The 25,396-nt window shown below is 48.3% G+C and overlaps 1 protein-coding gene across 3 annotated transcripts in view; it reads left to right on the top strand.

Annotated features, from left to right (window-relative positions):
* LOC140419881 (uncharacterized protein C6orf118-like) overlaps positions 1-25,396 on the top strand; it is a 147,200-nt gene that overhangs the window by 101,145 nt on the left and 20,659 nt on the right. For all 3 annotated transcript variants that reach the window (XM_072503935.1, XM_072503927.1, XM_072503931.1), the window contains exon 6: positions 14,784-14,842. In XM_072503935.1, coding sequence (XP_072360036.1) covers positions 14,784-14,842 — 59 coding nt within the window. The remainder of the gene's footprint in view (positions 1-14,783; positions 14,843-25,396) is intronic.

The raw sequence follows: 25,396 nt of genomic DNA, 5'->3' as shown, positions 1-25,396 counted from the left end.
ACCTCACAGTTATCCACATTATATACCATCTTGTTGTCCACTCATTTAATCCATCTACATCTCTTTGCAGCCTCTGTGTCCTCCACGCACTTACATCTGGCTTTGTATTATTGGCAAACATAGATACATTTCTCTCTTTTTTTGTCTAAGTCAATAAATAGCTGAGGCTCCAGCACTGATCCTTGTGGCATTCCAGTAGTCAAAACCTGCCTCTGGAAAATACCCTGTTTATGCCTACCCTTTGCTTCCTGTCTGTTAGCCAATCCTGTATCCATGCCAATATATTAGCCTGAACTCCATGAGCTCTAACCTTGCCTATTTTTGTATGGCACCCTATTGCTTTTGGGAAATCCAGGTTCCCCATTATCTACCTGATGGGGAATGTTTTCAGAGACTATGTTTTGGACTGGCTTTCATGTGGGCGACATTCCGACTTCCGGTGACGGCGGGCGGGAGGCAGCCGCACATTGGAGGGCTCCCGTTCGGGAACGGCATTTTCGCGGAGTAACGCCCGGTCCTAGGGCCAGCGACGGCAGTAAAGGTCGGGGGATAGCGCAAGGAGAAGAAGGATGTCGAAAATCACCAAAAGAACGGCTGGGAAAAAAGCGGCTGAAAGTCCGTTGGAGAGGGGAAAGGTCACTGTGGGGTCAACAAAGAAAATGGAGGCTGGAGCACCAGGGGAGGCCGCAGTGCTTACGGCTGAAGAACTAACTAAGGTGATGGCTGCGGAATTCCAAAAGCAGTTGGCGCAGATTGAGAAATGTATGGAGATGGTGAGGAAGGAGATGAGGGAGGTTTTGAATGTGCTGGTGGAGGAGGTGGTTTCCCCGGTGAAGACGGCGGTGGCGAGTGCAGTGGCGGAGGTGCGAGAGCAAGGGGAGGCGCTGAAGAAAGTGGAGGAGACGGTATTGCAGCACGGTGATCAACTTGCCTCGATGGGGATGGAGATGCGGAAGGTGATGGACACGAACAAGAATCTGAGAGGAAAAATGGAAGATCTGGAAAACAGATCCAGGCGTCAGAATTTGAGGGTCGTGGGGCTGCCCGAAGGAGTTGAAGGACCGAAGCCGACTGAGTATTTAGCCGCGATGCTGGCAAAACTACTGGGGGAGGGGGAGGACCCCTCCCGATATGAACTGGATCGGGCTCATCGGTCGTGGAGGCCTGTACCAAAGGCGAGTGAGCCGCCAAGGGCAGTGACTCTGTGCTTCCGTAGGTACAGTGTGAAGGCGAAGGTCCTGAGCTGGGCCAAGCAGAAGCGGGTGGTGCAGTGGGCTGGAGCTGGTATATGTGTATACCAGGACTTTACGGTGGAGCTGGCGAAGAGGCGGGCTGCCTTCAACCGGGTGAAGAGAGCACTGTACATTGGCAAGTTGCAGTGCGGCATTGTATATCCAGCGAAGCTGAGGGTGACTTACAAGCTCAGGGACTTTTATTTTGGAATGGCGGAAGCAGCGGAGGAGTTTGCGAAGGCAGAAGGACTGTGGCAGAACTGACAAATTGAGGAATGGTCATGTGCCGATGTAACCTCATGACTGTATTTTCTTCTTTTTTTTTGTATCACTGCGCGCGGTGTAGAGGCTAAAGGAGCCAATGTTGCATATATTTGGACAAGGGAAGGGACGGGACTTACACTCGAAAGGAGGGCTCTTTGGGGTGTAGGTGGATATGTGGGGTTTGTGTGCTAAAAGGGGATCTTTGGGCTTTCCTAGGGGGGGAAGGGACCTGGGTGGGGGCCTCCACACTGGCCGGTTTAAGCCGGCCAGTGAACGGGAGTGAGGTGGGGGGAGGGGCTGCGGCCATCGGAGCCTGACAGAACGGGGTCCGAGTGGTCTAGCCGGGGTGGAAAGTTGGGGGGAGGGAACCGAGGTTGGGGGAGGGAACCAAGGTTGGGAGGAGGAGTTTTACAAGAGGCATTGGACGGGAGGAGCTGGAGACGGGGGGTGGGGGGTACAACTTTGGGGTATCATGTACGGTACTCCCTTAGAGGCTGGATGGCGTTGGTTGGGGGTGGGTGGGTGGCGAGCCGTGTAGATTAAGGGTGACTACGGGTAATCCCTGATTCCTTTTTGTCATTTGTTTATGTAAACAGGCGGGTTGAGGTTTGGGGGTTGGTGGGCGGATGGGATCGTTGTTATTATGGTGACTGACCTATCTTGCTGATTATTGTTTATTGTTGATGGGTGTAAATGTGGGAGAAAATGTGAAAAAGGAGGACAATTTAAAAAAAATGAAAAAAAAAAATGTGGCAGACTTTCCCTTTAAATACAGCTCGGTCAACACAAAGACTCACAGACTGCAACTCTGGTAAGAAGACGTTCTTTATTTTCAAGCTTGATCAATATACGAGGGAGAGAGGTTTGAGGCCGTGCCAAATCTCTCTGAATTTATGGAGTTTCGGTACAGTAATTATACATTTTTGAAAAGTTAGTAGACCACCCCAAGTTGGATAGGATCCAATCACGTCCAATAAAATTTTTTTTTTTCCTGCGTGATCACCTCATCATTTTTGAGTGCCTTATTCACTGTTCACAGATGGTTTCCTGACCTTCTTATCTGTCTGTCCTTGATACCCTGAATACATTCTCGTCTATCTGGCTCCTAGCTGGTTCCATTGTCTACACTAAGGCTGCTTTGCTGAGAAGAATTCCTTCTGGCTAGGCTGTTTTAGTGTGTGAATTCTGTATTTTCCCATTTCTCTCAGAAATGTGGTCACGTATCCCATTATGCCTTGCAAACCTTTCACAAGTGACTATATGTACATTTCAGTATTATTCTGCCTTAAAACTGCATTTCTATCCAATTATAGTGAATACACGTGCTGCAATTTAGGCTATGATTATATTTTCTATGATTGCTGCATAGTTTCTTTCAGTACTGAACCCTGTTCTCGCTAAACTACTCTATATTGTCATATTAGAACCAAACCAAAGAATCTATGGCATGGAGACAGGCCCTTCGGCCCAAACTGGTCCATGACAACCAAAAACCCATCTCAGCTAACCCTATTTGCCTGCATTTGGCCCCTATTCCTCTAAACCTTTCCTATCCATGTATCTGTCCAAATGTCTTGGGGCAGCACGGTAGCATTGTGGATAGCACAATTGCTTCACAGCTCCAGGGTCCCAGGTTCGATTCCGGCTTGGGTCACTGTCTGTGTGGAGTCTGCACAACCTCCCCGTGTGTGCGTGGGTTTCCTCCGGGTGCTCCGGTTTCCTCCCACAGTCCAAAGATGTGCAGGTTAGGTGGATTGGCCATGATAAATTGCCCTTAGTAACCACAATTGCCCTTAATATTGGGTGGGGTCACTGGGTTATGGGGATAGGGTGGAGGTGTTGACCTTGGGTGGGGTGCTCTTTCCAAGAGCCGGTGCAGACTCGATGGGCCGAATGGCCTTCTGCACTGTAAATTCTATGAAAAAATAAATTTAAAAATGTTGTCAATGTCCCTGCGTCAACCTCTTCCTCCGGGAGCAGCTCACTGTGCAAACGTACCATCCTCTGTGTAAAAAAAGTTGCTCCTCAGGTTTCCATTAATTCTTTCCCCTCTTAACTTAACCTATGCCCTCTAGTTCTTGATTCCCCAACCCAGAAAAAAAGGACTGAGTGCATTCACCCTATCCATGCCTCTCATGATCTCTTGTACACCTCTATAAGGTCACCCCTCAGTCTCCTACGCTCCAAAGAAAGAAATCCTAGCCTGTCCATTCTCTCCCTATAACTCAGTCCCTTGAGTCCTGGCAACATCCTTGTAAATCTCTTCTGCACTCACTCCAGTTTCATAACATCTTTTATAGCAAGGTGACCAAAACTGAACACAATACTCCAGCTTCCTGTACAATTGCAACATAACTTCCCAACTTCTTTACTCAATGCCCTGACTAATGAAGGCCAGCATGCCAAAAGCCTTCTGCACTGTGTCATGTGAGAGTACCTTTAAGAAATGGGTGTTTATAAATGGATGTGTATATAAGTATCTGTAGTGAGAGTACCTTTAAGAAATGGGTGTTTATTACTGCAGTGATGGCAGTGAGTGGGTGGAGGTGGGCTGTCTGTCAGCTTTTTACTTTCATTAGTCTATTCTTTTATGCTTTCCCGGCTATCTACCTTCCCCCATTAGATAGGAACTTTTCCTATTCCCCCTACACTACCCTACTAGTTACATCCTTAAAAAACTCTAATAAATTTGTCAAACAGCATTTCCCATTAATTAAACCACGCTGACTTGTTCTAATAGAACCATAGAAAAGTTACAGTGCAGAAAGAGGCTACTCTGCCCATCATGGCTGCGCCAGACAAAAAAGAGAAAGAGAAACTAGCCACTCATCTTAATCCCACTGTCCAGCTCCTGGTCTGTAGCCTTGCAGGTTACAGCAGTGCTGACGGGCTACAGCACTGCAGCCGCAGATCCAGGTACCTTTTTAAATGAGTTGAGCCTTTCAGCCTCAACCGCCAATGTTGGCAGTGAATTCCAGATTCCCACCACCCTCTGGGTACAAAAGCTTTTCCTCATGTTCCTTCTGACCAGTCTGCCATGTGGGAACTTATCAAGTGCCTCACTGAAATCCATGTAAACAACAGCTACTGCACTGCCCGCATCAATCCTCCTAGTTACTTCCTCAAAAAATTCTATTAAGTGAGTAAGACACTATTCCCCCCCACCCCCACCCCCAATAAAGCCATACTGGCTATCCCTGATTAATCAGTGCCTTTCTAAGTGACAGTTTATCCTGTCTCCTGGAATTATTTAAAAAAATGTTTTCCTGGAATTTATTTTTAATGTTTTTAATTAGGGTTTTTATTTTTATACAAAACAAATATGAAAGTCAACATGCACAGAAGCTATATACATCGGTTACAATTCACATTTTTTGCAGGTACCCAGCTTTGATTTGGCCTCCTGATCCAACTCCCCTTCTGCCCCAGGTCCCCCCTCCCCTTCTTTCTATCTAGTGTGTCTTTGTTCGTTGGTTTACCAAACCTGGACCTATTGGGGTAGTGTAGTGCTACGTTTGTTGCTTTGTGTTAATTTGCTTGTGCGGGGTATGGTTGGGTTCTGTGCCTCTTTGTTCCCTCCCTCCCTCCTTCTCTCCCTACACCCCCACCCCCTTTCCGTTTATGTCTGCGGTTCTTCTGTGGATCCCCCTACCCCCTGGCTCATTGGCTACTGGCTACAAACAGGTCTTGGACCAGGTTGGTGAATGATCTTCACGTCTTGTGGAAGCCTTCTTCCGACCCCCGGATGGTGAATTTGATTTTCTCCATTTGGAGAAATTCTGACAGGTTGGACAGGCTGTCTGCAGCTTTGGTTGGTGCTGCCGATTGCCGCAGGATTCTTCGATGGCCGATTAAGGAGGCCAAGGCTAGCCCGTCGGCCCCCCTCCCTATAAAGAGTTCTGGCTGTTCTAATTCCCTAAGACTGCCACTTTCGGCTCCACCCTCATCCCCACAACCTTGGACATTGCCTCGAAGTAGCCTCGAAGAAGGCTGTCGAGAACCTGGCAAGTCTGGGGCATGACCAGAACATGTGGTTGGCCAGGATTCCCTGGCACCATTGGCATTTATCCTCCATCACCAGGAAGAACCTGCTGATTCGGGTTCTGGTTAAGTGAGCTCTGTGTACCACTTTCAGCTGCATTAGGCTTAGCCTTGTGCAAGAGGAGGTGGAGTTGACCCTGTGCCGTGCTTCGCTCCAGTGTCCTCACCCAATTTCAAACTCTAGGTCTTTCTCTCACTTTTCTCTTGTCTCGTCCAGTGGAGAGCGTGCCTTTCCCAGTAGTTGCCCATACAGGTCCCGCAGTTTCTCCCCCAAGTTGTCCGCATCCTGTAGATCCTCTAATAGTGATTATTGCGGCCCCCATGGGTAAGTCTTTGTTTTCCTACACAGGAAGTTTTTAATTTGCATGTATCTTAACTCGTTTCCCCCGGTCAGTTGGAACTTGTCTTGTCAGTACCTCCAGTGTTATCAGTCTGTTGTCTGTGTAGAAGTCCTTAACTCTGTGTCTCCCCCGCCTCCACCCCCGTCTCCACCTTTTGAACGTGGCGTCCATTTTGGCTGGCGGAAACCTGTGGTTGTTGCAGATGGGGGCCCTGATGGACATTTTGGTTAGACCGAAGTGCTGACTTAGTTGGTTCCACAACTGGAGTGTGGCTGTTACCACTGGACTCGTTGAGTGCTGAGTCGGTGGGGATGGGAGCACTGCCATGGCCAGGGACGGAGGGATGTTCCTGTGCAGGAACTCTCCTCCATCCTTACCTGTTGGGTTTCCGGTTCCTTTATCAATCCCTTTACTCTTTCCACTGTTTCTTCCCAGTGGTAATATTGCAGGTTTAGAAGTGCCAACCCCCATGCTTCTCATCTTTGCAGGATGTTTTTTGAAGAGTCTTGGGCTCCTCTCTTCCCTATTGAATGCATCCTTGACATTTTCCGACTCTACTAGTTTGCCCCTGCTGTCTCTAATCTGTGCTATTTTCCTCGTGGCTGCCTGCTTTCTCAGCTGGTGAGCCATCAGGCAGCTGGAATTTGTCTCCGTGCTCACGCAGGGTCCCCAGTGCCTGGCGGAGTTGATGAACTGCTTTCCTCGTGGAGAGCAGGTCAAAGTCCATTTGTAGCTTTTTCCGCCAGGAACTCTAAGGTCGAGGCCGCGGAGTATCACCGGTCTACTTCCAGTATGGAGTCAACCAGCTCTTCCCTGAATTTTCGTGCTTTGTTGACAGTAATTTCACCCCTGAATATAGCCTTCAATGTCTCCCAGAGCGTGGAGAGTGAGACCTCCCCGCTCAGATTGTTAGTAACATACTTATCTAATGCCGGTGATATTTTCTTGCAGAAAGCATTATCGGCCAGGAAGATTGTCTCCAACCTCCATGGAGGGGGCATTGGGAACAACCCGTCTCCAACCTCACATCCAAGTAGTGTGGAGTGTGGTCGGAGATTACGATCATGACTATTCCGCTCTTACTATCCCTGGAAGCACCGATTTCCCCACTATAAAAAAGTCAAACTGGTTGTATACGTTATGTATCTGGGAGAAGAAGGAGAACTCCTCCCCTGAGTGTGTGAACCTCCATGGGTCCACTGCCCCCATCTGTTCCATGAATATGCCGAATTCCTTTGTTGTATTAGAGGTTCTCCCTGTTTTGAGGTTCGACCTGTCTGTCCCCCCCCCGTGATAAGTCGGTGTGTGTCGATGTCAGGGATTCCCTCCATGGTCTTCTTTATAAATTCCGTGTCGTCCCAGTTGAGCTGGTACACGTTGACCAGGACCACTGGTGCCCCATGCAGGGCACTGCTGACCAGGGTAGGTCTGTCTCACCCAGCCCTTCCTTCCAGTCGGTCCTTCTCCCTCGGATGCATCTCTTGGAGGAAGACTGTGTCAGCTTTCATACTCTTGAGGTCGGCAAAGATTCTGGATCTTTTCACTGGGCCGTTGACTATTCCAGGTGACTATTCTGGTGGGGGGGGGGATTTGTTCCTCCCCTCCTGCAGGATCAACCATACTTACCTTGTGGATGCATTCCTGCACTCCAGGGTTTCCCTTTGTTAGGGGGCCATCCAAAATGGCTCCGGTCACCGTACTCACCATGAGGCCGGGCCCCTGCGCTCCTGGATTTCCCTGTGTCCAGGGGCCACCGAACATGGCCACCAACTGTGTGCACGCCACGTGGGTGCGCCCCTGCACTTTGTGGTATCCCTTTGCTCAGGAACCCCCTAAAGTAGCTGTTTGCGGTGCCATTGTGTTCCAAGTCACAACGTGTGACGTTTTGTAGCCAGCCTAGAGCTCTTACCATTCTTGTACCTATGTTTCCCCTATGGTTCTTTCCCGCCTTCGCCCTGTTGAACTCCACCCGGTGCTGGGCCAGGTCTGCCCCAATGTCCTGTTATACCCTGATCTGGTGCCCTTCCCAGTTGCAGGTCCTTGTTTGCCTGGCCCAACACAGGATTCTCTCCATGTCCTGGTACTGGAGCATTTTGACGATTATCGCGCTCGGCTGCTTTCCGGGTTTCGGCCGCAGCGACCAGTGGGCTTTGCCTATTTCTGGTGGGTTGAGGGAGCTGTCCCTTCCCACCAGGTTTCCTAACATCTGAGCCACATAGTCCGTGGGGTTCCTGCCTTTGATTTCTTCTGGCAGGCCCACTATCCTTAAAGCCTGGTGCCGTGACCGTTGCTCTTGGTCCTCTATTTTCCCTTTCAAACTTCCTTGCGTCGCGACCAGTCTCTCTATTTCTGTCTCTATGGCGACGATCCATTCGCTCTGATCTGTTGAGGCTTTTTCTAGTTCCTTGATGGTGTTCTCCTGGGCCACCAATCGTCTCTCTGCCTTGTCCAGGGTCACCTGCATGGTGGTCCAGGGTCACCTGCATGATGGCCAGCGCCTTCGCGACCGACACTTGAATGTTGATCTCTATCTCTTCCCTGGGGAGGAATTTCCTCCATCCACCCTCCAGTGAGGGGGAGCGATTTGCCTCGTGCGTCCACCGTCTCGACCATTTGTTTCTCCTGAATTATGCTGCTTTTTGTCTCTTAATGGCCTCCGGAGCTACTGTTGCTTGGCATTGTATCTTGTGCTGTTGTTAGATGGGGTGAGAAGATATTTCCCCCCCCCCCCCGTTTTAGCAAGCTATTTTGAGTAAAAGAGACTAATTTTGGATTCATAGGGGAAGAGCCACTTGATGTGCAACTACTCGGCACATCCCCCTTCACCGGAAGTTCATCTCCCGGAATTGATTCCAATAATTTGCCCAGCACCAAAGTTAAAGTGACCGGTTTATAATTTTCTGGCCCACCCCTCGCACCCTTTTTAAGTAATGTTGCAACATTCTCCGATCTCCAATTTTCTGGCCCCTAGCCTGTATCTAGTAAAGATTGGAAAATGATCCTCTGTTATTTTCTCCCTGGCTTCTTTCCAAAGCCTGGGATACAACCCACTGGCCCCTGTGATTTATCTACTTTCAAGGATGACAGACTCTCCAGTACTTCCTCTCCCACTATGCTTATGTTATCTAATATTTCACACTCCTCTTTGACTAGAATGTCTGCATTATCCCTCTCCTTAGTGAAGAAGAAGACAAAGTACCCACTGAAAACCCTGCCCACATCTTCTGCATCAATCCACAAATTACCATGTGCATCTCTGATAGCCCTACCTTTTGTTAGCAGTTCTCTTGCTAAGACCTAAGATGTAGGAGCAGAAATAGGCCATTCAACCATTAGGTCTGCTCCGCCATTCAATGAGATCATGACTGATCTAATATGATAATCCTTAACTCCATTTTCCTGCCTTATCTCCATACCCCTTGATTCCCTTACTGATTAAAAATCTGTCTATCTCAGCCTTGAACATACTTCTCTACAACCCCCTGCAGTAAAGAATTCCAAAGATTCACTACCCTCTGAGAGAAGAATGATCTTAATGTACTGGTAAAACATCTTTCGTATCCTCTCTGCTTTCCTAATTTCCATTTTTACATCACCCCTGTACTTTCTATATTTCTCTAGGCTTTTGTATTTGTCATAAGCGTTCATTTTCTGCTTTATCTTAGGCTGCATGCTTCTGGATAACCAGAGGGCTCTAACATTTGGCAGTACAACCCTTTTTCTTTGTGGGGACATGTCTACACTGCACCCATGGAATCTCACATTTGAATGCCTCCCAATCATTTGACACTGTTTTTCCTAATAATGGGTGCATCCAGTCTGCTCTTGACATCTTACCTCCCAGCTTTGTAAAATTGTCACCCCCCCAATTTAGAATTCATCTCACTACTTTTCTAAATGCATTGTTTAAGACTTCCTTACTCAACTACCTTAATTGGCTTCCCACTGCTGCCTGTCGGGTTGCTGTTAGGGCTTCGATGCTGCCCCAGGTATAAGTACACAGGTGTAAACACTTTGGGAAGACAGCCCAATATATTTTTCTGTTTTTATTTTGGATCTCCAGTGTCCATAGTATTTTGTTTTTACATTGGGCAGCACCGTAGCACAAGTGGATAGCACTGTGGCTTCACAGCGCCAGGGTCCCAGGTTTGATTCCCTGCTGGTTCACTGTCTGTGCGGAGTCTGCACGTTCTCCCCGTGTGTGCGTGGGTTTCCTCCGGGTGCTCCGGTTTCCTCCCACAGTCCAAAGACGTGCAGATTAGGTGGATTGGCCATGATAAATTGCCCTTAGTGACCAAAAAGGTTAGATGGGGTTATTGGGTTATGGGGATAGGGCGGAAGTGAGGGCTTTAGTGGGTCGGTGCAGACTCGATGGGCCGAATGGCCTCCTTCGGCATTGTATGTTCTATGGTCTATGTCTATGTTCTATGTTTAGATAGACTAATGCCTGCTTTAGTCGAGAATAAAGGATGCCTCTTGTTTGTCCTTCTCCAAAATTATGCTGCAGAATGTTAACTAAACAGCCACCTGTCATATGTGAATCTTCACATTGAATGTCTGCAGGTAAATGATCCTGCAGGTTTAAGACCTGGCCCTGATCCTATCTTAACCCAATATTTGCATCCACTTATATGTTGCACACTGGGCTAAATCGCTGGCTTTTAAAGCAGACCAAGGCAGGCCAGCAGCACGGTTCAATTCCCGTGCCAGCCTCCCCGAACAGGCGCCGGAATGTGGCGACTAGGGGCTTTTCACAGTAACTTCATTTGAAGCCTACTTGTGACAATAAGTGATTTATATTTATATATAAAGATCAGAACTAGATTTTCTTGCTAATGTCCCTTTCCAGAGGTCTGGTGTGCTGAGGGTAATTGTATTTATAATGCCATCCTGACTGAGATCAGCTAACTTTGCACAGGGCGAGAGATCAAGCACGGGGCTATCCTGGCATGTATGACTTCTTATCACTGCGGGTAGTGAACTTATCCAGTAAGTTATGAGGAAAACTTTCATTAATGTATTGTTGAAAAAAACTAAAGTGGACATATACAATTTTCAAGTGTAGTATTTGTTTTAATGCATTTTCAAGAATATCCTGTATTGTTTGATAACAAAGGGTACTTTTAGATTTAAATTTATTGTCATGTGTACGAGGGTACAGTGAAAAGTATTTTTTTGCATACAGTGCAGGCAGATCGTTCCATACAGGAAAACCATAGGATATATGATAAATACGCAATGTAAATACACAGACACTGGGTGAAGCATACAGAGTGTAGTGCTACAAGAGTAGTGAAGATGCTTAGAGAGATCAGTTCAGTCCATAAGAGGACCATTCAGGAGTCCAGTAACTGCGGGGAAGAAGCTGTTTTTGAATCTGTTAGTGCGAGTTCTCAGCCTTTTGTATCTTCTGCTCAATGGAAGAGGTTGGAAGAGAGAATAACCCGGGTGGAAGGGGTCTTTGATTATGCTGCCCACTTTCCCAAGGCAGCGGGAGGTGTAGACCGAGTCAATGGATGGGAGGCGGGTTCGCGTGGTGGACTGGGCAGTGCTCACGACTCTCTGTTGTTTCTTAGTCTTGGGCAGAGCTGTTGCCATACCAGGCTGTGATGCAGCCAGATCGGATGCTTTCTATGGTGCATCTGTAAAAATTGGTTAAGAGTCAATTTGGATATGCCGAATTTCCTTAGTTTCCTGAAGAAGTATGGGCGCTGTTGTTTTAGAGCTTAATACATTATTTCTTAATTTGATTTGCCTATATCTCTCGAGAGGATATTAAATAGAATTATAAAACATGTTGCACAGCTGATTAAACATCCTACATCTTTTTCTGCCTGAATTAAAATTCAATTTAAATACTGACGGCAACCTCACCGTTGGAAGGGTCATATGAGAAATTAATTTGTGGTATATACCCATTACTAATCATAGTTTTACTCATTGTATAATAATAATCTTTATTAGTGTCACAAGTAGGCTTACATTAACACTGCAATGAAGTGTGCAAAACGATGTCAACACTGACGCACAAGAGGATGTTCCTCTGCTGTTAGGTTGGAATGAACCTTGCCCTGAAATGTAGTGTGGCTAATGGCTATTCCCTCCTCCACACAATGTTCCCATTGGAGCCAATATCTGGTGGCCTGATTCTGTAAAGTGACACTAATTTTCTAATTAATTTGCAGTCTCTAATCTCTTTGTACTTTACAGTTTGAACAGTGTAAATTAATGGAGATTATTTAACCTACTAATCTCAACTCCATTACCATATGAGGCGGTGTCTAGGTCAGTAAGCAAGTGTGCAATATGTTAAACTCTTTAAAACAAAGAGAGAGACTTACAAAAGATTTGCAACCAAATTAGTATCTTTAATGCAGGATTTCTAGTTACTATTTCACCAGACTTTAATAGAATCAAAACTTCTTACTCTAGAGAAAAGCTGCAGTATGTCCACGTATAAAACACATGGAACATAAACACGTTTTGTCAAGAGTCTGATCTTGTGACTTGTTTGTAGTCATAGAAATGTAAGTTTAATTGGGAACATTATTCTCCTGAGTTGAGAAGGTAAGTTTACATCTGATGGGGTTCAATATTATTCAAGGAATAAACACTCTTGCCTGAATTTTCAATTAGGTGCAGGGGTACATTTTGGCGCTTAAATGGCAGGCAGGACCTGATTCTGGAATTCCTGCCGCCTCAATTTTCACTAGCACGGGATAAGGATGCGGGTAGCGAACCCGAACCCTGCAGTCTCAACCTTGCCAGCTCCATTGTGAAGATAAGCATCTCCTACCACCCCTAATTTTTATGCTAACAGGCCAGTTTTTTCATCAATCGTAGTTCACAGCACGTCAGAGGAGCTGTGAATCATAGTTTGGACTCAGAAACCTTTTGAAAGGTAAGTTCTAAAGGTCTTGCCCATGCCCCTCAATGCCAACACATGACACCAATGCATCTTCCATTGCCCCTCATACCTCCATGACAACTCATGCCATTCATCCAATCCCCCTTAGCCCCTCATATCATCCTTGGGGGCCCCCACCATGCCCATTAACCCAATATACATTATGTACAGAACCAATGAATCATATGGTAATATTGGCATGTGTGGAACTGTTTCGAAAGAACTCACACCCATCCACAATTTTCCTTTTGAAGCAGTCTGTTGTTCCTACAACTTTATAAGACATCTAATTAAAGTATCAAGATCAGAGGCTTCAAACATTTCACATAATAGACATTGACAAAAGAGGTCCCAGAAAGCACAATTTATTATAACCACTTAAAGATGTCAAACATGCAATGTTTTAAAAAAAATTTAGAGTGCCCAATTCATTTTTTCCAATTAAGGGGTAATTTAGCGTGAGCAATCCACCTACCCTGCACATTTTTGGGTTGTGGGGGCGAAACCCACGCAAACACGGGGAGAATGTGCAAACTCCACATGGACAGTGACCCAAAGCTGGGATTGAACCTGGGACCTCGGCGCCGTGAGGCAGCAGGGCTAATCCACTGCGCCACCATGCTGCCCAAACATTCAATGTTAACAATTCTCTCCAGCTATCCGAACCTCCTGCTGAGAAAATCTTTTTATGAATCTGAGCTCTCAGCCAAGCATGCATAATAAGGACAGATCTAAGAACTCTTTCAATGGAACTGGATGGGGGAAGTGTGAGTTGGAATGGGGGCCGCATGGGGAGTGTTTGGGGTTGGGGCAGGGATTGCGAGGGGGTGAGGACTGGAGTGCCTAACAGCCTTCAATACAACTGGGACTTAGGATACATGCTGGCAAACTGAGGTCAGCCTTCTAGCTGACCCAACTCGACACCCATACTTCTTATACATTCTGATGCAAACTGCACTGTGAAGCTGATCCCTGTGTAAAAAGACAAAAATGCCTTGTGAAGTTACACATGGGTCAGTGTGCAGCCCAGAGGAACATTTAGCTCTCCATTTCCTTGAAATCCGAGTGTAATAATTTCAGCATCTATTATTAAAGAAAACAACTTCCTAAACACCAATCTTGTTTCATGACCAAATCCACGTTTAGGCTTCACGTTTTGTGACAAAATTAGAACTGCTGCTTCCTATGTCTAATTTTGTGCAGTGGCATGGCCAGTGGAGTTAGGAAATCTGAAGGTATCAACTTCTATGTCTATGGAATCAATGCTAATAAGTCCTTTAATTCACCTGTCAGAGTTTCTAAAGCTTTTTCTTTCAAATCTAGTGTATCTTCATTTTTCAGCACAAAGAATACCTTTCGAATAATAAGTTGTATCAAATATTTGTCATCTCATCCAGCTCTCCTATCTCTCCCGTCAACCCGTACCCATCCCTCACAGAATAATATTGTTTTTATTTTCCACCAACCCACCACTGCCCCCGTCAACCATTGGCAGACGCATATGCATCTCATGCTTGATTCCTTTGCACACCCTACATATCTCCACGTGGGTCAAACACTGCTCACCAACAGACCTGCCCATTAAACTGACCAGTCAAAACAGCCTAGACAGACAAAACTTTGTGTTTCATGAGCTGCTACCTATTAGATTAGAAAAGAGTCATCCAGACTCAAAACGTTAGCTCCCTTCTCTCTCCACAGAGGCTGACAGACCTGCTGAAATGTCCAGTATTTTCTGTTTTTGTATCAGATTGAAATGCATTGAATGCCAGCACTCTGATTTACCAGCTGTTGGTTAATAACTATTTAGCACGTAGCCACCATTTACCAGCTGAGGTCATTCAGGTTGATGGACAGTTCAGAGGTCCAGTGATGTAGAGATGGTTGGTATGGAAAATGGTGGGAGCAATGTGGGTTTATAAAAGGTAAAATCACATCTCATGTTGTTTCTCTAGTTCCATGTAGTCCTCATGCCTGCTAAACGTATTTCTTGTTTAGGGTAAGGAATGAACTTGAGATTGAACTTTCCAAAGCTGAGCCTCTATCTAAGCAGCAAGGTAAGTTTTGCCTCAGAGTTAGTTGTTTAAGTAGTGTTGCTAACCTTAGGTTGACCTGGAACCAATAACCTGGAAATATAAAAGGATCCAGTTATATGGACCTGCATTTGGAATTCCAAAAATCTATTCTATAAATTATGGAATTGTTTTGATTGAAAATTTACTTTTAAAAAAAACTTGGATCCCATTCTTTATTTTTCATTAACTTAATAGATACTCAGCAAATTTGATTGCCATGACATTAACTTAATGGGGATCATTTTAAATTTAGCTGATAGTGTAAACCAGCATAGTCGCCTGTTGCACACGCTACTGATTTTAATTTTTATTGAAGTCAAAATGAAACTTGAGAGATCCGATATCACCTGTTGTACACTAAGGCCAAAGTCAAAATGACCTCCATTGTGTGTTCTTTTGAAATCTTGATGTGAAAAGATCCTACTTGAATGCAAGTATTCACCCGCCATCTGAACCGTGATTATTTTTCCAATTTTATTGTATGTTTAAGTTTTCTTTGTTACTGTAAGTAAATAAAACTATTAATTATCAAAACTACAATTATACAAAACCACCAATAGCTTGGAAGATGTTTTTGTAAACTTGGCAATCTCACTCAGGTAAAACATAGGATGAATGGTGGGAGGTGCTGTTATTTATACTTACAGCTGTGGGGAATGAGATGCTCTTTTCATATCATAGAATCCCTACAGTACAGAAGGAGGCCATTTGGCCCATTGAGTCTATGACGTCCCTCCAAAAATGCACCTTACCTAGGTCCACTCACCTGCCCTATCCCTGTAATTTCATAGCCCCACCAAACCTTTGGAAGCTAAGGAACAATTTAGAAGGCAAATCTACCTAACCTGTGCATTTGTGGACTGTGGGAGGAAACCGGAGCACCCGTGAGAAACCCATGTAGACACTGGGAAAATGTGCAAATTGTAGCGCACAATGACTTACGCGAGACGAGAAGCGATGAAGTCGATCTAGGCTTTATTAAGCGAGACTTGTCCCCAGCAGCTCAGCAACAGAATGAGGCTGCGGGGAGAAGCTCGAGCTCTTATACTCCGCCTTCAGGGCGGAGCCAGAAGTCGGCAGAACAAACCAGGACCCAGGACCTGTCAGCCAATAGCCTCTCGGCTTCACAGGTACCACATTACCCCTAATACATACCACCACACAAACTCCACACAGTCACCCAAGGTTGGAATTGAACCTAGATTTAAAGTTGAAATTAAAATATAAGTCAAATAGTTTGGCTTCAGAGCACCACTGAAACCTGTGTTACGAAGCTGAAGTTGCCAAGATTTGAATATGTATGACTTTTGACATGGACAACGTGGCACATCTTCCGATAAAAAAATACCTGCACAGATGATGATGCCTTTAAATCTGTGGGACTACTCTATGAAGCATTGTGAAAACAGGGCTGATTTTTGGAAGAAAAGTGGTCTGATTGCTCTCAAAGTTTTGTTGGGGAATCTTGTGACACAGGGTGCTAACTAAAGAACTTTGTTTTGTGCAGCTGGTAGTTGACAGCACAAATAGTTGAGGCACGTGAGTGATGGATAGTGCTGCATGGTTGCCAATTAGGGTTGAAATATGTAATTTTGGCAAGCTGAGGTGGTGCTACAACATCCAAATGTGCGCAGCCTTCATCTTAATAGGTCTGTTGAAACAAATGATTGAAAGGAGTAGAGCACTTTTGCGCAAAAAGAAAAGATTACATAAGATTGGCCATGGGCTAATGGTCTATGTGTCTGGACATTGTGTTTGAAAATGGTGGGCGACAGAAAATAAGCAAGGCAAGAATTAGAGAGCAAAAACCAAACGTAGAGATTTGTTAGTTGTCTTTTCACCCCGAGTCTCATTGAATATCAATTCTGACAAGATAGAGGTAGTTTACTCCTAAATATATGTGTTTTAAAAAAAAATAAACTGAAGCATAGTCATAAACCAAATTCTTCAGTTAACAGATTGTCACCACCCTTTGAGAGTGTGTACAGTAGGTTTGCTTTGTGGAATGCACCTGGATTGCAGAACTCTTTTGAAACTGTCCTCTTGGCTTTAGCAGTGAGCCTATCGGTCTTGAATACCGTTGGTTCAAAATCTCAAATCTATTTTTGAAATATCACGGGCAGGATTCTCCGTTTGCCGATGCCGATTGAGCGGAGAATAGGTTCTGACTCCAAAATCGCAGCGGGCGCCGATTTGAAGGCAAATCACGATTCTCCGTCCCCTTGACAGCGGCGCCAAAGCGTATTGGAACGCATGTACAGTAAACACCATTTACATATCATTAGCAGGCCCGACCTGGTATTCTCCGGGGCCTCCGCGATTCACCTCCTCCAATGGACCGAGTTCTCGGTGGCGCAGTTCACTTGTGCTTTCAAAAATCGTGAAACCGGAGTGGTGGCTGATGAAGGAAGAGAGAGGAGATAGGACACAGAGAGAGGAGCGACTGTGGGCTGGACACTGGCAAGGCTGGCAGAGGTAGGCTGGGGGGGTCTCTGCCAGGGCCGGGGAAGGTGGGGAGGGAGGGAATAGGCCAAGTGGCTGGGGTGACCCCCCCAAGGGACTGGGGCGGTGCCCAGGCATGGACCGCCATTACCGTGGCCATCTGGTTTAGCTCAATGGGCTAGACAGCTGGTTTGCGATGCAGAACAAGGCCAGAAGCCCGTACCAGCTGAGAATTCTGAATTCTCCCTCTGTGTACCCAAACAGGTGCCAGAAGGTGGCGACTAGGGGCTTTTCACAGTAACTTCATTATAGTATTAATGTAAGTCTACTTGTGACAATAGAAAGATTATTATTATTATTATTACCTTGCTGTGCACCCACTGACCACCCACCTAGGCCCCTGGTTCTGTAGAGTGACACCGGCCGTATGGATGCCCCTACCACCTGGCGGCCACCCACCAGAGGCCCACCCAGGGTAACACCCACAGTAGCCCCTACGAGGGCCACAGTGCATATGCCTGATGAGGGCAGTGCCAGCTGACGGTACCATTGGCATCAAGGACGGGTGCCAGGGCCAGAGGCCACTGATAGTGCCAGCCACCGATGAGGTCTCGTACAGGGTCTGCATGCTCGAGGCCATGGAGCACAGGGAGTGGGCCATCCCCATCTGAGATTGCGCCACATCATGCTGTGACTGTGCCACCACCTTTTGGATCTGTGTCACATCAGTAACTGGGCCACGATCAGGAGCGCCGCTGCAATTTCCAGGGGGCTCTGGGACATGATTACTTGTGAGGCAACAACCCTGTCCTGGGCCTCAGCCAGCACCTGCACAGAATGCCCCAGGCCTTGGACATGCTGATCCATAGCCAAATCCGTTGCCCCCAATGCCTCCACCACGGACGCCACCCATGCGATGTTGGCCTGGGTGACACCCATTGTCGGCACCACCTCCTAGTGCTGCACTTGGTTGGACTCCTCCAACTGCACCTGCAGGTCCTGGATGCTGGCCGACAACCCCTCATGTAGCGACTGCATTTCCACAATCAATGGGACTGTTTCTTCCAGAAGTTTGAGGCCCGTCCTGATAGCAGCGCGTTCCTTGGGTCAGCCCGCCCTCCGACCTTCCGGCCCCTCGGGTGTTCCTACCTCCATCTGCTGTACCGGTGCGTACCAGATAGTGTCCCAGGAGCCTCTTCACTAACATGCCCAACTGAGGTGAGTGTCTCTGGGATGGTGGCGGGTGTTGGAGATAGCTGTGACGGAAAGTCAGTGCCATGCTCCGACTCGAGCGCTGGGGGTCTCCTGAATCTTGGGCGGAGGGCTGCCGTCCGAGCTGCTTTCAGGTGCCCATTTGGGGGGGGGGGGGTCAAGACACATGATTAGACGGTGGGCCGGGGGGTGCTGTAGGGTGAGGGTGGTGTGGGGTTGGTGTTGGAGCTTGGCACACTTGACATGGGGAACTGCAACTAGGCGGGGTCAACCTCACATTGTCTGGCCTGTCGTCCAGGATCCTCTGCTCGGCCACGGTGAGGAGCCGCAGGTCCGGTGGTCCCCCTCCAGTCTTCTCCCGCTTCCGGCGGTTGTGCGCGGGCTTCTCCTGGCCGGAGAAGAGGGGGTTGGTGGAGACAGAAAACGACAGTGTTAGGCAGTCCGACTCATGCGGTCAGGGGGTGGGGCAGCTAGTGGCCTCAGTGGCCATGGCACACGGCCATGGCGGCCGGTATGGGTGTCGGCATGTGGAGCACGGTGTGGATTCGGCTGCCCGCCGGGTTTGGGGGGAGTGTAGCCATCTGGGATGGCCACTTCCAGAATACAAAATGGACGCTCGCAAAGAATGTAGGGAACTGTGGACAATGTTAGGAAAGCAAGCAAGCACAGAGCCTGTATGCATATTGGAGAGACAGCTCCCAGATGGAATGGAGCCTCTGCCTCCTGCTCCCAGGCACAACGAACGGCGGCAGCTGGCAGCCTTCTTCCTGCGCCCGAGTACCGGGTCATCCACCTCTCCTTCATGGCTTCCAGGATGGTCTCCAGCTCGCCGTCGGTGAAACAGGGTACCATTCTCCTTGCTGGCTTTGGATGGTGTGTGTGTGGAGAGTGAAGTGTGTCACGATATTCAGGTAAACATCATAGCACATACATACATACATACTGATGGACAGATCAACGGACCAATCAACACACACAACACGACAGCCAATCACAGGCAAGAGCATACACAGTACAAAACAGGGAACACGACACTTCCTGGGCACTCGAGCAGGAGACGGCTCAGGGCACAGAGCTCATGACAAGCCACTCAGACATCCACCATGTGCTGAGTGCCACTACACGATAGAATTAGGAATAGGGAGACTTCCGGGTGCGGCGATGACCAGCTAAGTCGCACGTTTTGGCAGCTCCCGGTGGAACGGACCTTTGGGCTCTTAATAAGAGCCCCAACGGCAATTTTAACGGCTAAAAGCACTGTGCGGTAAACCAGAAGGGAATCCCCCCTGGATACGGATGGAAAAAGGAGAGGAAAGTGGCCGGATTGCGGTGGATCCTTTAGAGCAGCGGCAAGGAAGGCAAGCAATAACCAAGATGGTGTCGGAAGGTGGCAGTTTAATATGGGGCCCTGAACAACACGAGTTTTTGAAACGCTGCGTGGAGGAGCTTAAAAAGGAGATGAAGAAGCAGCTGTTGGCCCCGATATTACAGGCGATTGAAGGGCTAAAAGATGAGCAAAAGACCCAGGAGTGGGAGCTTCTGGTCGTGAAGGCAAAGGCTGCCGAGAACGAGGACGATATACAGGGCCAGGTGGTGAAAACGGAGATGCACGAGGCACACCATAAACGATGTGTAGAAAGGCTGGAGGTGCTGGAGAATAATGCGAGGAGGAAGAATTTAAGGATTCTTGGTCTTCCTGAAGGTGCAGAAGGGGCGGACGTCGGGGCATATGTGAGCACGATGCTGCATTCGTTAATGGGAGCGGAGGCCCCGACGGGTCCGTTGGAGGTGGAGGGAGCATACCGAGTGATGGCGCGAGGACCGAGAGCAGGAGAAATTCCCAGAGCCATAGTGGTGAGATTCCTCCGTTTTAAGGACAGAGAGATGGTCCTCAGGTGGGCAAAGAAAACTCGGAGCAGTAGGTGGGAGAACGCGGTGATCCGCGTATATCAAGACTGGAGTGCGGAGGTGGCGAGAAGGAGGGCGAGCTTTAATCGGGCCAAGGCGGTGCTTCATAAAAAGAAGATTAAATTTGGAATGCTGCAGCCGGCAAGACTGTGGGTCACATATCAAGGGAAGCACCACTACTTTGAAACGGCGGAGGAGGCGTGGACATTTATTGTTGAAGAGAAATTGGAATAAGCGGGTTATTAAAAAAGAACGTTTGAGACAAAGTGGTGGGGCGAATATGGGGGGCGAAGAGGGGGGAAAAAGGGGGGAGAGATAATTTTTATGTTGTTAATCCTGCGACCCGGTAACTTTTCTCTCTTCCACAGGTTGTGGGGGAGGGAGGAAGGGAGGTGGAGGAGCTGGGGGCGTTGGCCATTGGGGGTGGGGCCAAAAGGGAAGCGCGGGCTTTGTTCCCGCGCTATGATAATTATGGCGGGAATAGGGAAGCAGGAAGGAGGGGGCGTCGCACGGTGCGAGCCGAGGTCACGGGGGGAAGCCGAGGTCGGCCAGAGTTTGCTGACTTCTGGGAGCAACATGGGGGGTGTAACTACGCTAGTGGGGGATCTAGCGGGGTGGGTGGGAGGGGGGATTTACTGGGTTGCTGCTGCTGGGGAGAAGGGGGAGCTGGTATGGGGTGGGGTGGGCGGGGCGGGAGGGCACCGCCTGGGGGGGACACAGCTGCGTGGGAACCGGGTGAGGAGCTGGATAAAAGGGGATGGCTAATCGACAAGGGGGGGGGGGTAAAGAGCCCCCCAACCCAGCTGATCACGTGGAATGTGAGAGGGCTGAACGGGCCGATAAAGAGGGCACGGGTACTCGCACACCTTAAGAAACTTAAGGCAGATGTGGTTATGTTACAGGAGACGCATTTGAAACTGATAGACCAGGTTAGACTACGCAAAGGATGGGTGGGGCAGGTGTTTCATTCGGGGCTAGATGCGAAAAACAGGGGGGTGGCTATACTAGTGGGGAAGCGGGTAATGTTTGAGGCAAAGACCATAGTGGCGGATAGTGGGGGCAGATACGTGATGGTGAGTGGCAAATTACAGGGGAAGGCGGTGGTCTTAGTGAACGTATATGCCCCGAACTGGGATGATGCCAACTTTATGAGGCGCATGTTAGGACGTATCCCAGACCTAGAGGTGGGGAAGTTGGTAATGGGTGGAGATTTTAACACGGTGCTGGAACCAGGGCTGGACAGATCGAGGTCCAGGACTGGAAGGAGGCCGGCAGCAGCCAAGGTGCTTAAAGACTTTATGAAGCAGATGGGAGGAGTAGACCCATGGAGATTTAGCAGACCTAGGAGTAAGGAGTTTTCGTTTTTCTCCTATGTCCACAAAGTTTATTCGCGAATAGACTTTTTTGTTTTGGGAAGGGCGTTGATCCCGAAGGTGAGGGGGACGGAGTATACGGCTATAGCTATTTCGGATCACGCTCCACACTGGGTGGACTTGGAGATAGGGGAGGAAAAAGAACGGCGTCCACCCTGGAGAATGGACATGGGACTAATGGCGGATGAGGGTGTGTGTCTAAGGGTGAGGGGGTGTATTGAAAAGTACTTGGAACTCAATGATAATGGGGAGGTCTAGGTGGGAGTGGTCTGGGAGGCGCTGAAGGCAGTGGTTAGAGGGGAGCTGATATCAATCAGGGCACATAAAGGAAAGCAGGAGAGTAGGGAACGGGAGCGGTTGCTGCAAGAACTTCTGAGGGTGGACAGGCAATATGCGGAGGCACCGGAGGAGGGACTGTACAGGGAAAGGCAAAGGCTACACGTAGAATTTGATTTGCTGACAACGGGTACTGCAGAGGCACAGTGGAGGAAGGCCCAGGGTGTACAGTACGAATATGGGGAGAAGGCGAGCAGGTTGCTGTCCCACCAATTGAGGAAAAGGGGAGCAGCGAGGGAAATAGGGGGAGTGAGGGATGAGGAGGGAGAGATGGAGCGGGGAACGGAGAGAGTGAATGGAGTGTTCAAGGCATTTTATGGAAGATTATATGAAGCTCAGCCCCCGGATGGGAAGGAGAGAATGATGTGTTTTCTGGACCAGCTGGAATTTCCTAAGGTGGAGGAGCAGGAGAGGGTGGGACTGGGAGCACAGATCGAAATGGAGGAAGTAGTGAAAGGAATTAGGAGCATGCAGGCGGGGAAGGCCCCGGGACCGGATGGATTGCCAGTTGAATTTTACAGGAAATATGTGGACTTGCTCGCCCCGCTACTGATGAGAACCTTTAATGAGGCGAGGGAAAGGGGACAGCTGCCCCCGACTATGTCAGAGGCAACGATATCGCTTCTCCTAACGAAGGAAAAAGACCCGCTGCAATGCGGGTCCTATAGGCCTATTTCCCTCCTGAACGTAGACGTTAAGATTTTGGCCAAGGTAATGGCAATGAGGATAGAGGATTGTGTCCCGGGGTTGGTCCATGAGGACCAAACTGGGTTTGTGAAGGGGAGACAGCTGAATACGAATATACGGAGGCTGCTAGGGGTAATGATGATGCCCCCACCAGAGGGGGAAGCGGAGATAGTGGTGGCGATGGATGCCGAGAAAGCATTTGATAGAGTGGAGTGGGATTATTTGTGGGAGGTGTTGAGGAGATTTGGCTTTGGAGGTGAGTATATTAGATGGGCACAGCTGCTGTATAGGGCCCCGATGGCGAGCGTGGTCACGAATGGACGGGGGTCTGCGTATTTTCGGCTCCATAGAGGGACGAGGCAGGGATGTCCTCTGTCCCCATTATTGTTTGCACTGGCGATTGAGCCCCTGGCAATAGCATTGAGGGGTTCCAGGAAGTGGAGGGGAGTACTCAGGGGGGGAGAAGAACACCGGGTATCTCTGTATGCGGACGATTTGTTGTTGTATGTGGCGGACCCGGCGGAGGGGATGCCAGAGATAATGCGGATACTTAGAGTTTGGAGAATTTTCAGGATATAAACTGAACATGGGGAAAAGTGAGTTGTTTGTGGTGCATCCAGGGGAGCAGAGCAGAGAAATAGAGGACTTACCGCTGAGGAAGGTAACAAGGGACTTTCGCTACTTGGGGATCCAGATAGCCAAGAATTGGGGTACATTGCATAGGTTAAATTTAACGCGGTTGGTGGAACAGATGGAGGAGGACTTCAAGAGATGGGACATGGTATCCCTGTCACTGGCAGGGAGGGTGCAGGCAGTTAAAATGGTGGTCCTCCCGAGATTCCTCTTTGTGTTTCAGTGCCTCCCGGTGGTGATCAGAAAGGCTTTTTTCAAAAGGATTGAGAAGAGTATCATGAGTTTTATGTGGGCCGGGAAGACCCCGAGAGTGAAGAAGGGATTTTTGCAGCGTAGTAGGGATAGGGGGGGGCTGGCACTACCGAGCCTAAGTGAGTACTACTGGGCTGCCAATATCTCAATGGTATGTAAGTGAATGGGAGAAGAGGAGGGAGCGGTGTGGAAGAGATTGGAGAGGGCGTCCTGCAGGGGGACTAGCCTACAAGCTATGGTGACGGCGCCGTTGCTGTTCTCACCGAAGAAATACACCACAAGCCTGGTGGTGGTGGCTACTCTGAAAATTTGGGGGCAGTGGAGACGGCATAGGGGAAAGACTGGAGCCTCGGTGTGGTCCCCGATAAGAAATAACCATAGGTTTGCTCCGGGGAGAATGGATGGGGGATTTGGAACATGGCAAAGAGCAGGAGTAACACAATTGAGAGATCTGTTTGTAGATGGGACGTTTGCAAGTCTGGGAGCGCTGACCGAAAAATATGGTTTGCCCCAAGGGAATGCATTCCGGTATATGCAACTGAGGGCTTTTGCGAGGCAACAGGTGAGGGAATTCCTGCAGCTCCCGACGCAGGAGGTGCAGGACAGAGTGATCTCAAAGACATGGGTGGGGGATGGTAAGGTATCAGACATATATAGGGAAATGAGGGACGAGGGGGAGATTATGGTAGATGAGCTGAAAGGGAAATGGGAAGAAGAGCTGGGGGAGGAGATTGAGGAGGGGCTGTGGGCTGATGCCCTAAGTAGGGTAAACTCATCGTCCTCGTGTGCCAGGCTAAGCCTGATACAATTTAAGGTGTTACACAGGGCGCATATGACTGGAGCACGGCTCAGTAAAGTTTTTGGAGTAGAGGATAGGTGTGTGAGATGCTCGAGAAGCCCAGCGAATCACACCCACATGTTCTGGTCATGTCCGGCACTACAGGGGTTTTGGGTGGGGGTGACAAAGGTGCTTTCGAAGGTGGTGGGGGTCCAGGTCGAACCAAGCTGGGGGTTGGCTATATTCGGGGTTGCAGAAGAGCCGGGAGTGCAGGAGGCGAAAGAGGCTGATGTTTTGGCCTTTGCGTCCCTAGTAGCCCGGCGCAGGAGACTGTTGATGTGGAAGGAAGCCAAGCCCCCGGGTGTGGAGACCTGGATAAATGACATGGCAGGGTTTATAAAGCTGGAACGGATTAAGTTTGTCCTAAGGGGATCGGCTCAAGGGTTCACCAGGCGGTGGCAACCGTTCGTCGAATACCTCACAGAAAGATAGAGGGAATGGAAAAGAAGAAGACAGCAGCAGCAACCCAGGGGGGGAGGGGGGGGGGTGGGGAGGAACCAGAAGGACTCTCAGGGATGTTAGTGTATAAGTATAATATGTATAGGTTGTTATAGGTAATTGTATACTGGACTGCTGAATTGTATTTTTGGAGAGTATTTATTTGGGACAAGGCAGTTGCCATTTAGTTTTGTTTTTTAATTTTGATGTTTATATATTATTTATTTCTTGTTTAAAAAACTGGCTATTGTTATTTATATTGTTATATTACTGTGTAAAAGATACACAATGTACTGTTATGGTTGGCCAAAAATTTTAAATAAAATATATTAATAAAAAAAAAGAATTAGGAATAGGTCCACAGAATCAAGGGTCATGATCGAACCCAACAGTTTACCAGTGTAAATAGATGTTTGA

Source organism: Scyliorhinus torazame, chromosome 1, assembly GCF_047496885.1.
Source record: "Scyliorhinus torazame isolate Kashiwa2021f chromosome 1, sScyTor2.1, whole genome shotgun sequence".
Lineage (NCBI taxonomy): Eukaryota > Metazoa > Chordata > Chondrichthyes > Carcharhiniformes > Scyliorhinidae > Scyliorhinus > Scyliorhinus torazame.
This window is presented reverse-complemented; position numbering and strand designations above follow the sequence as displayed.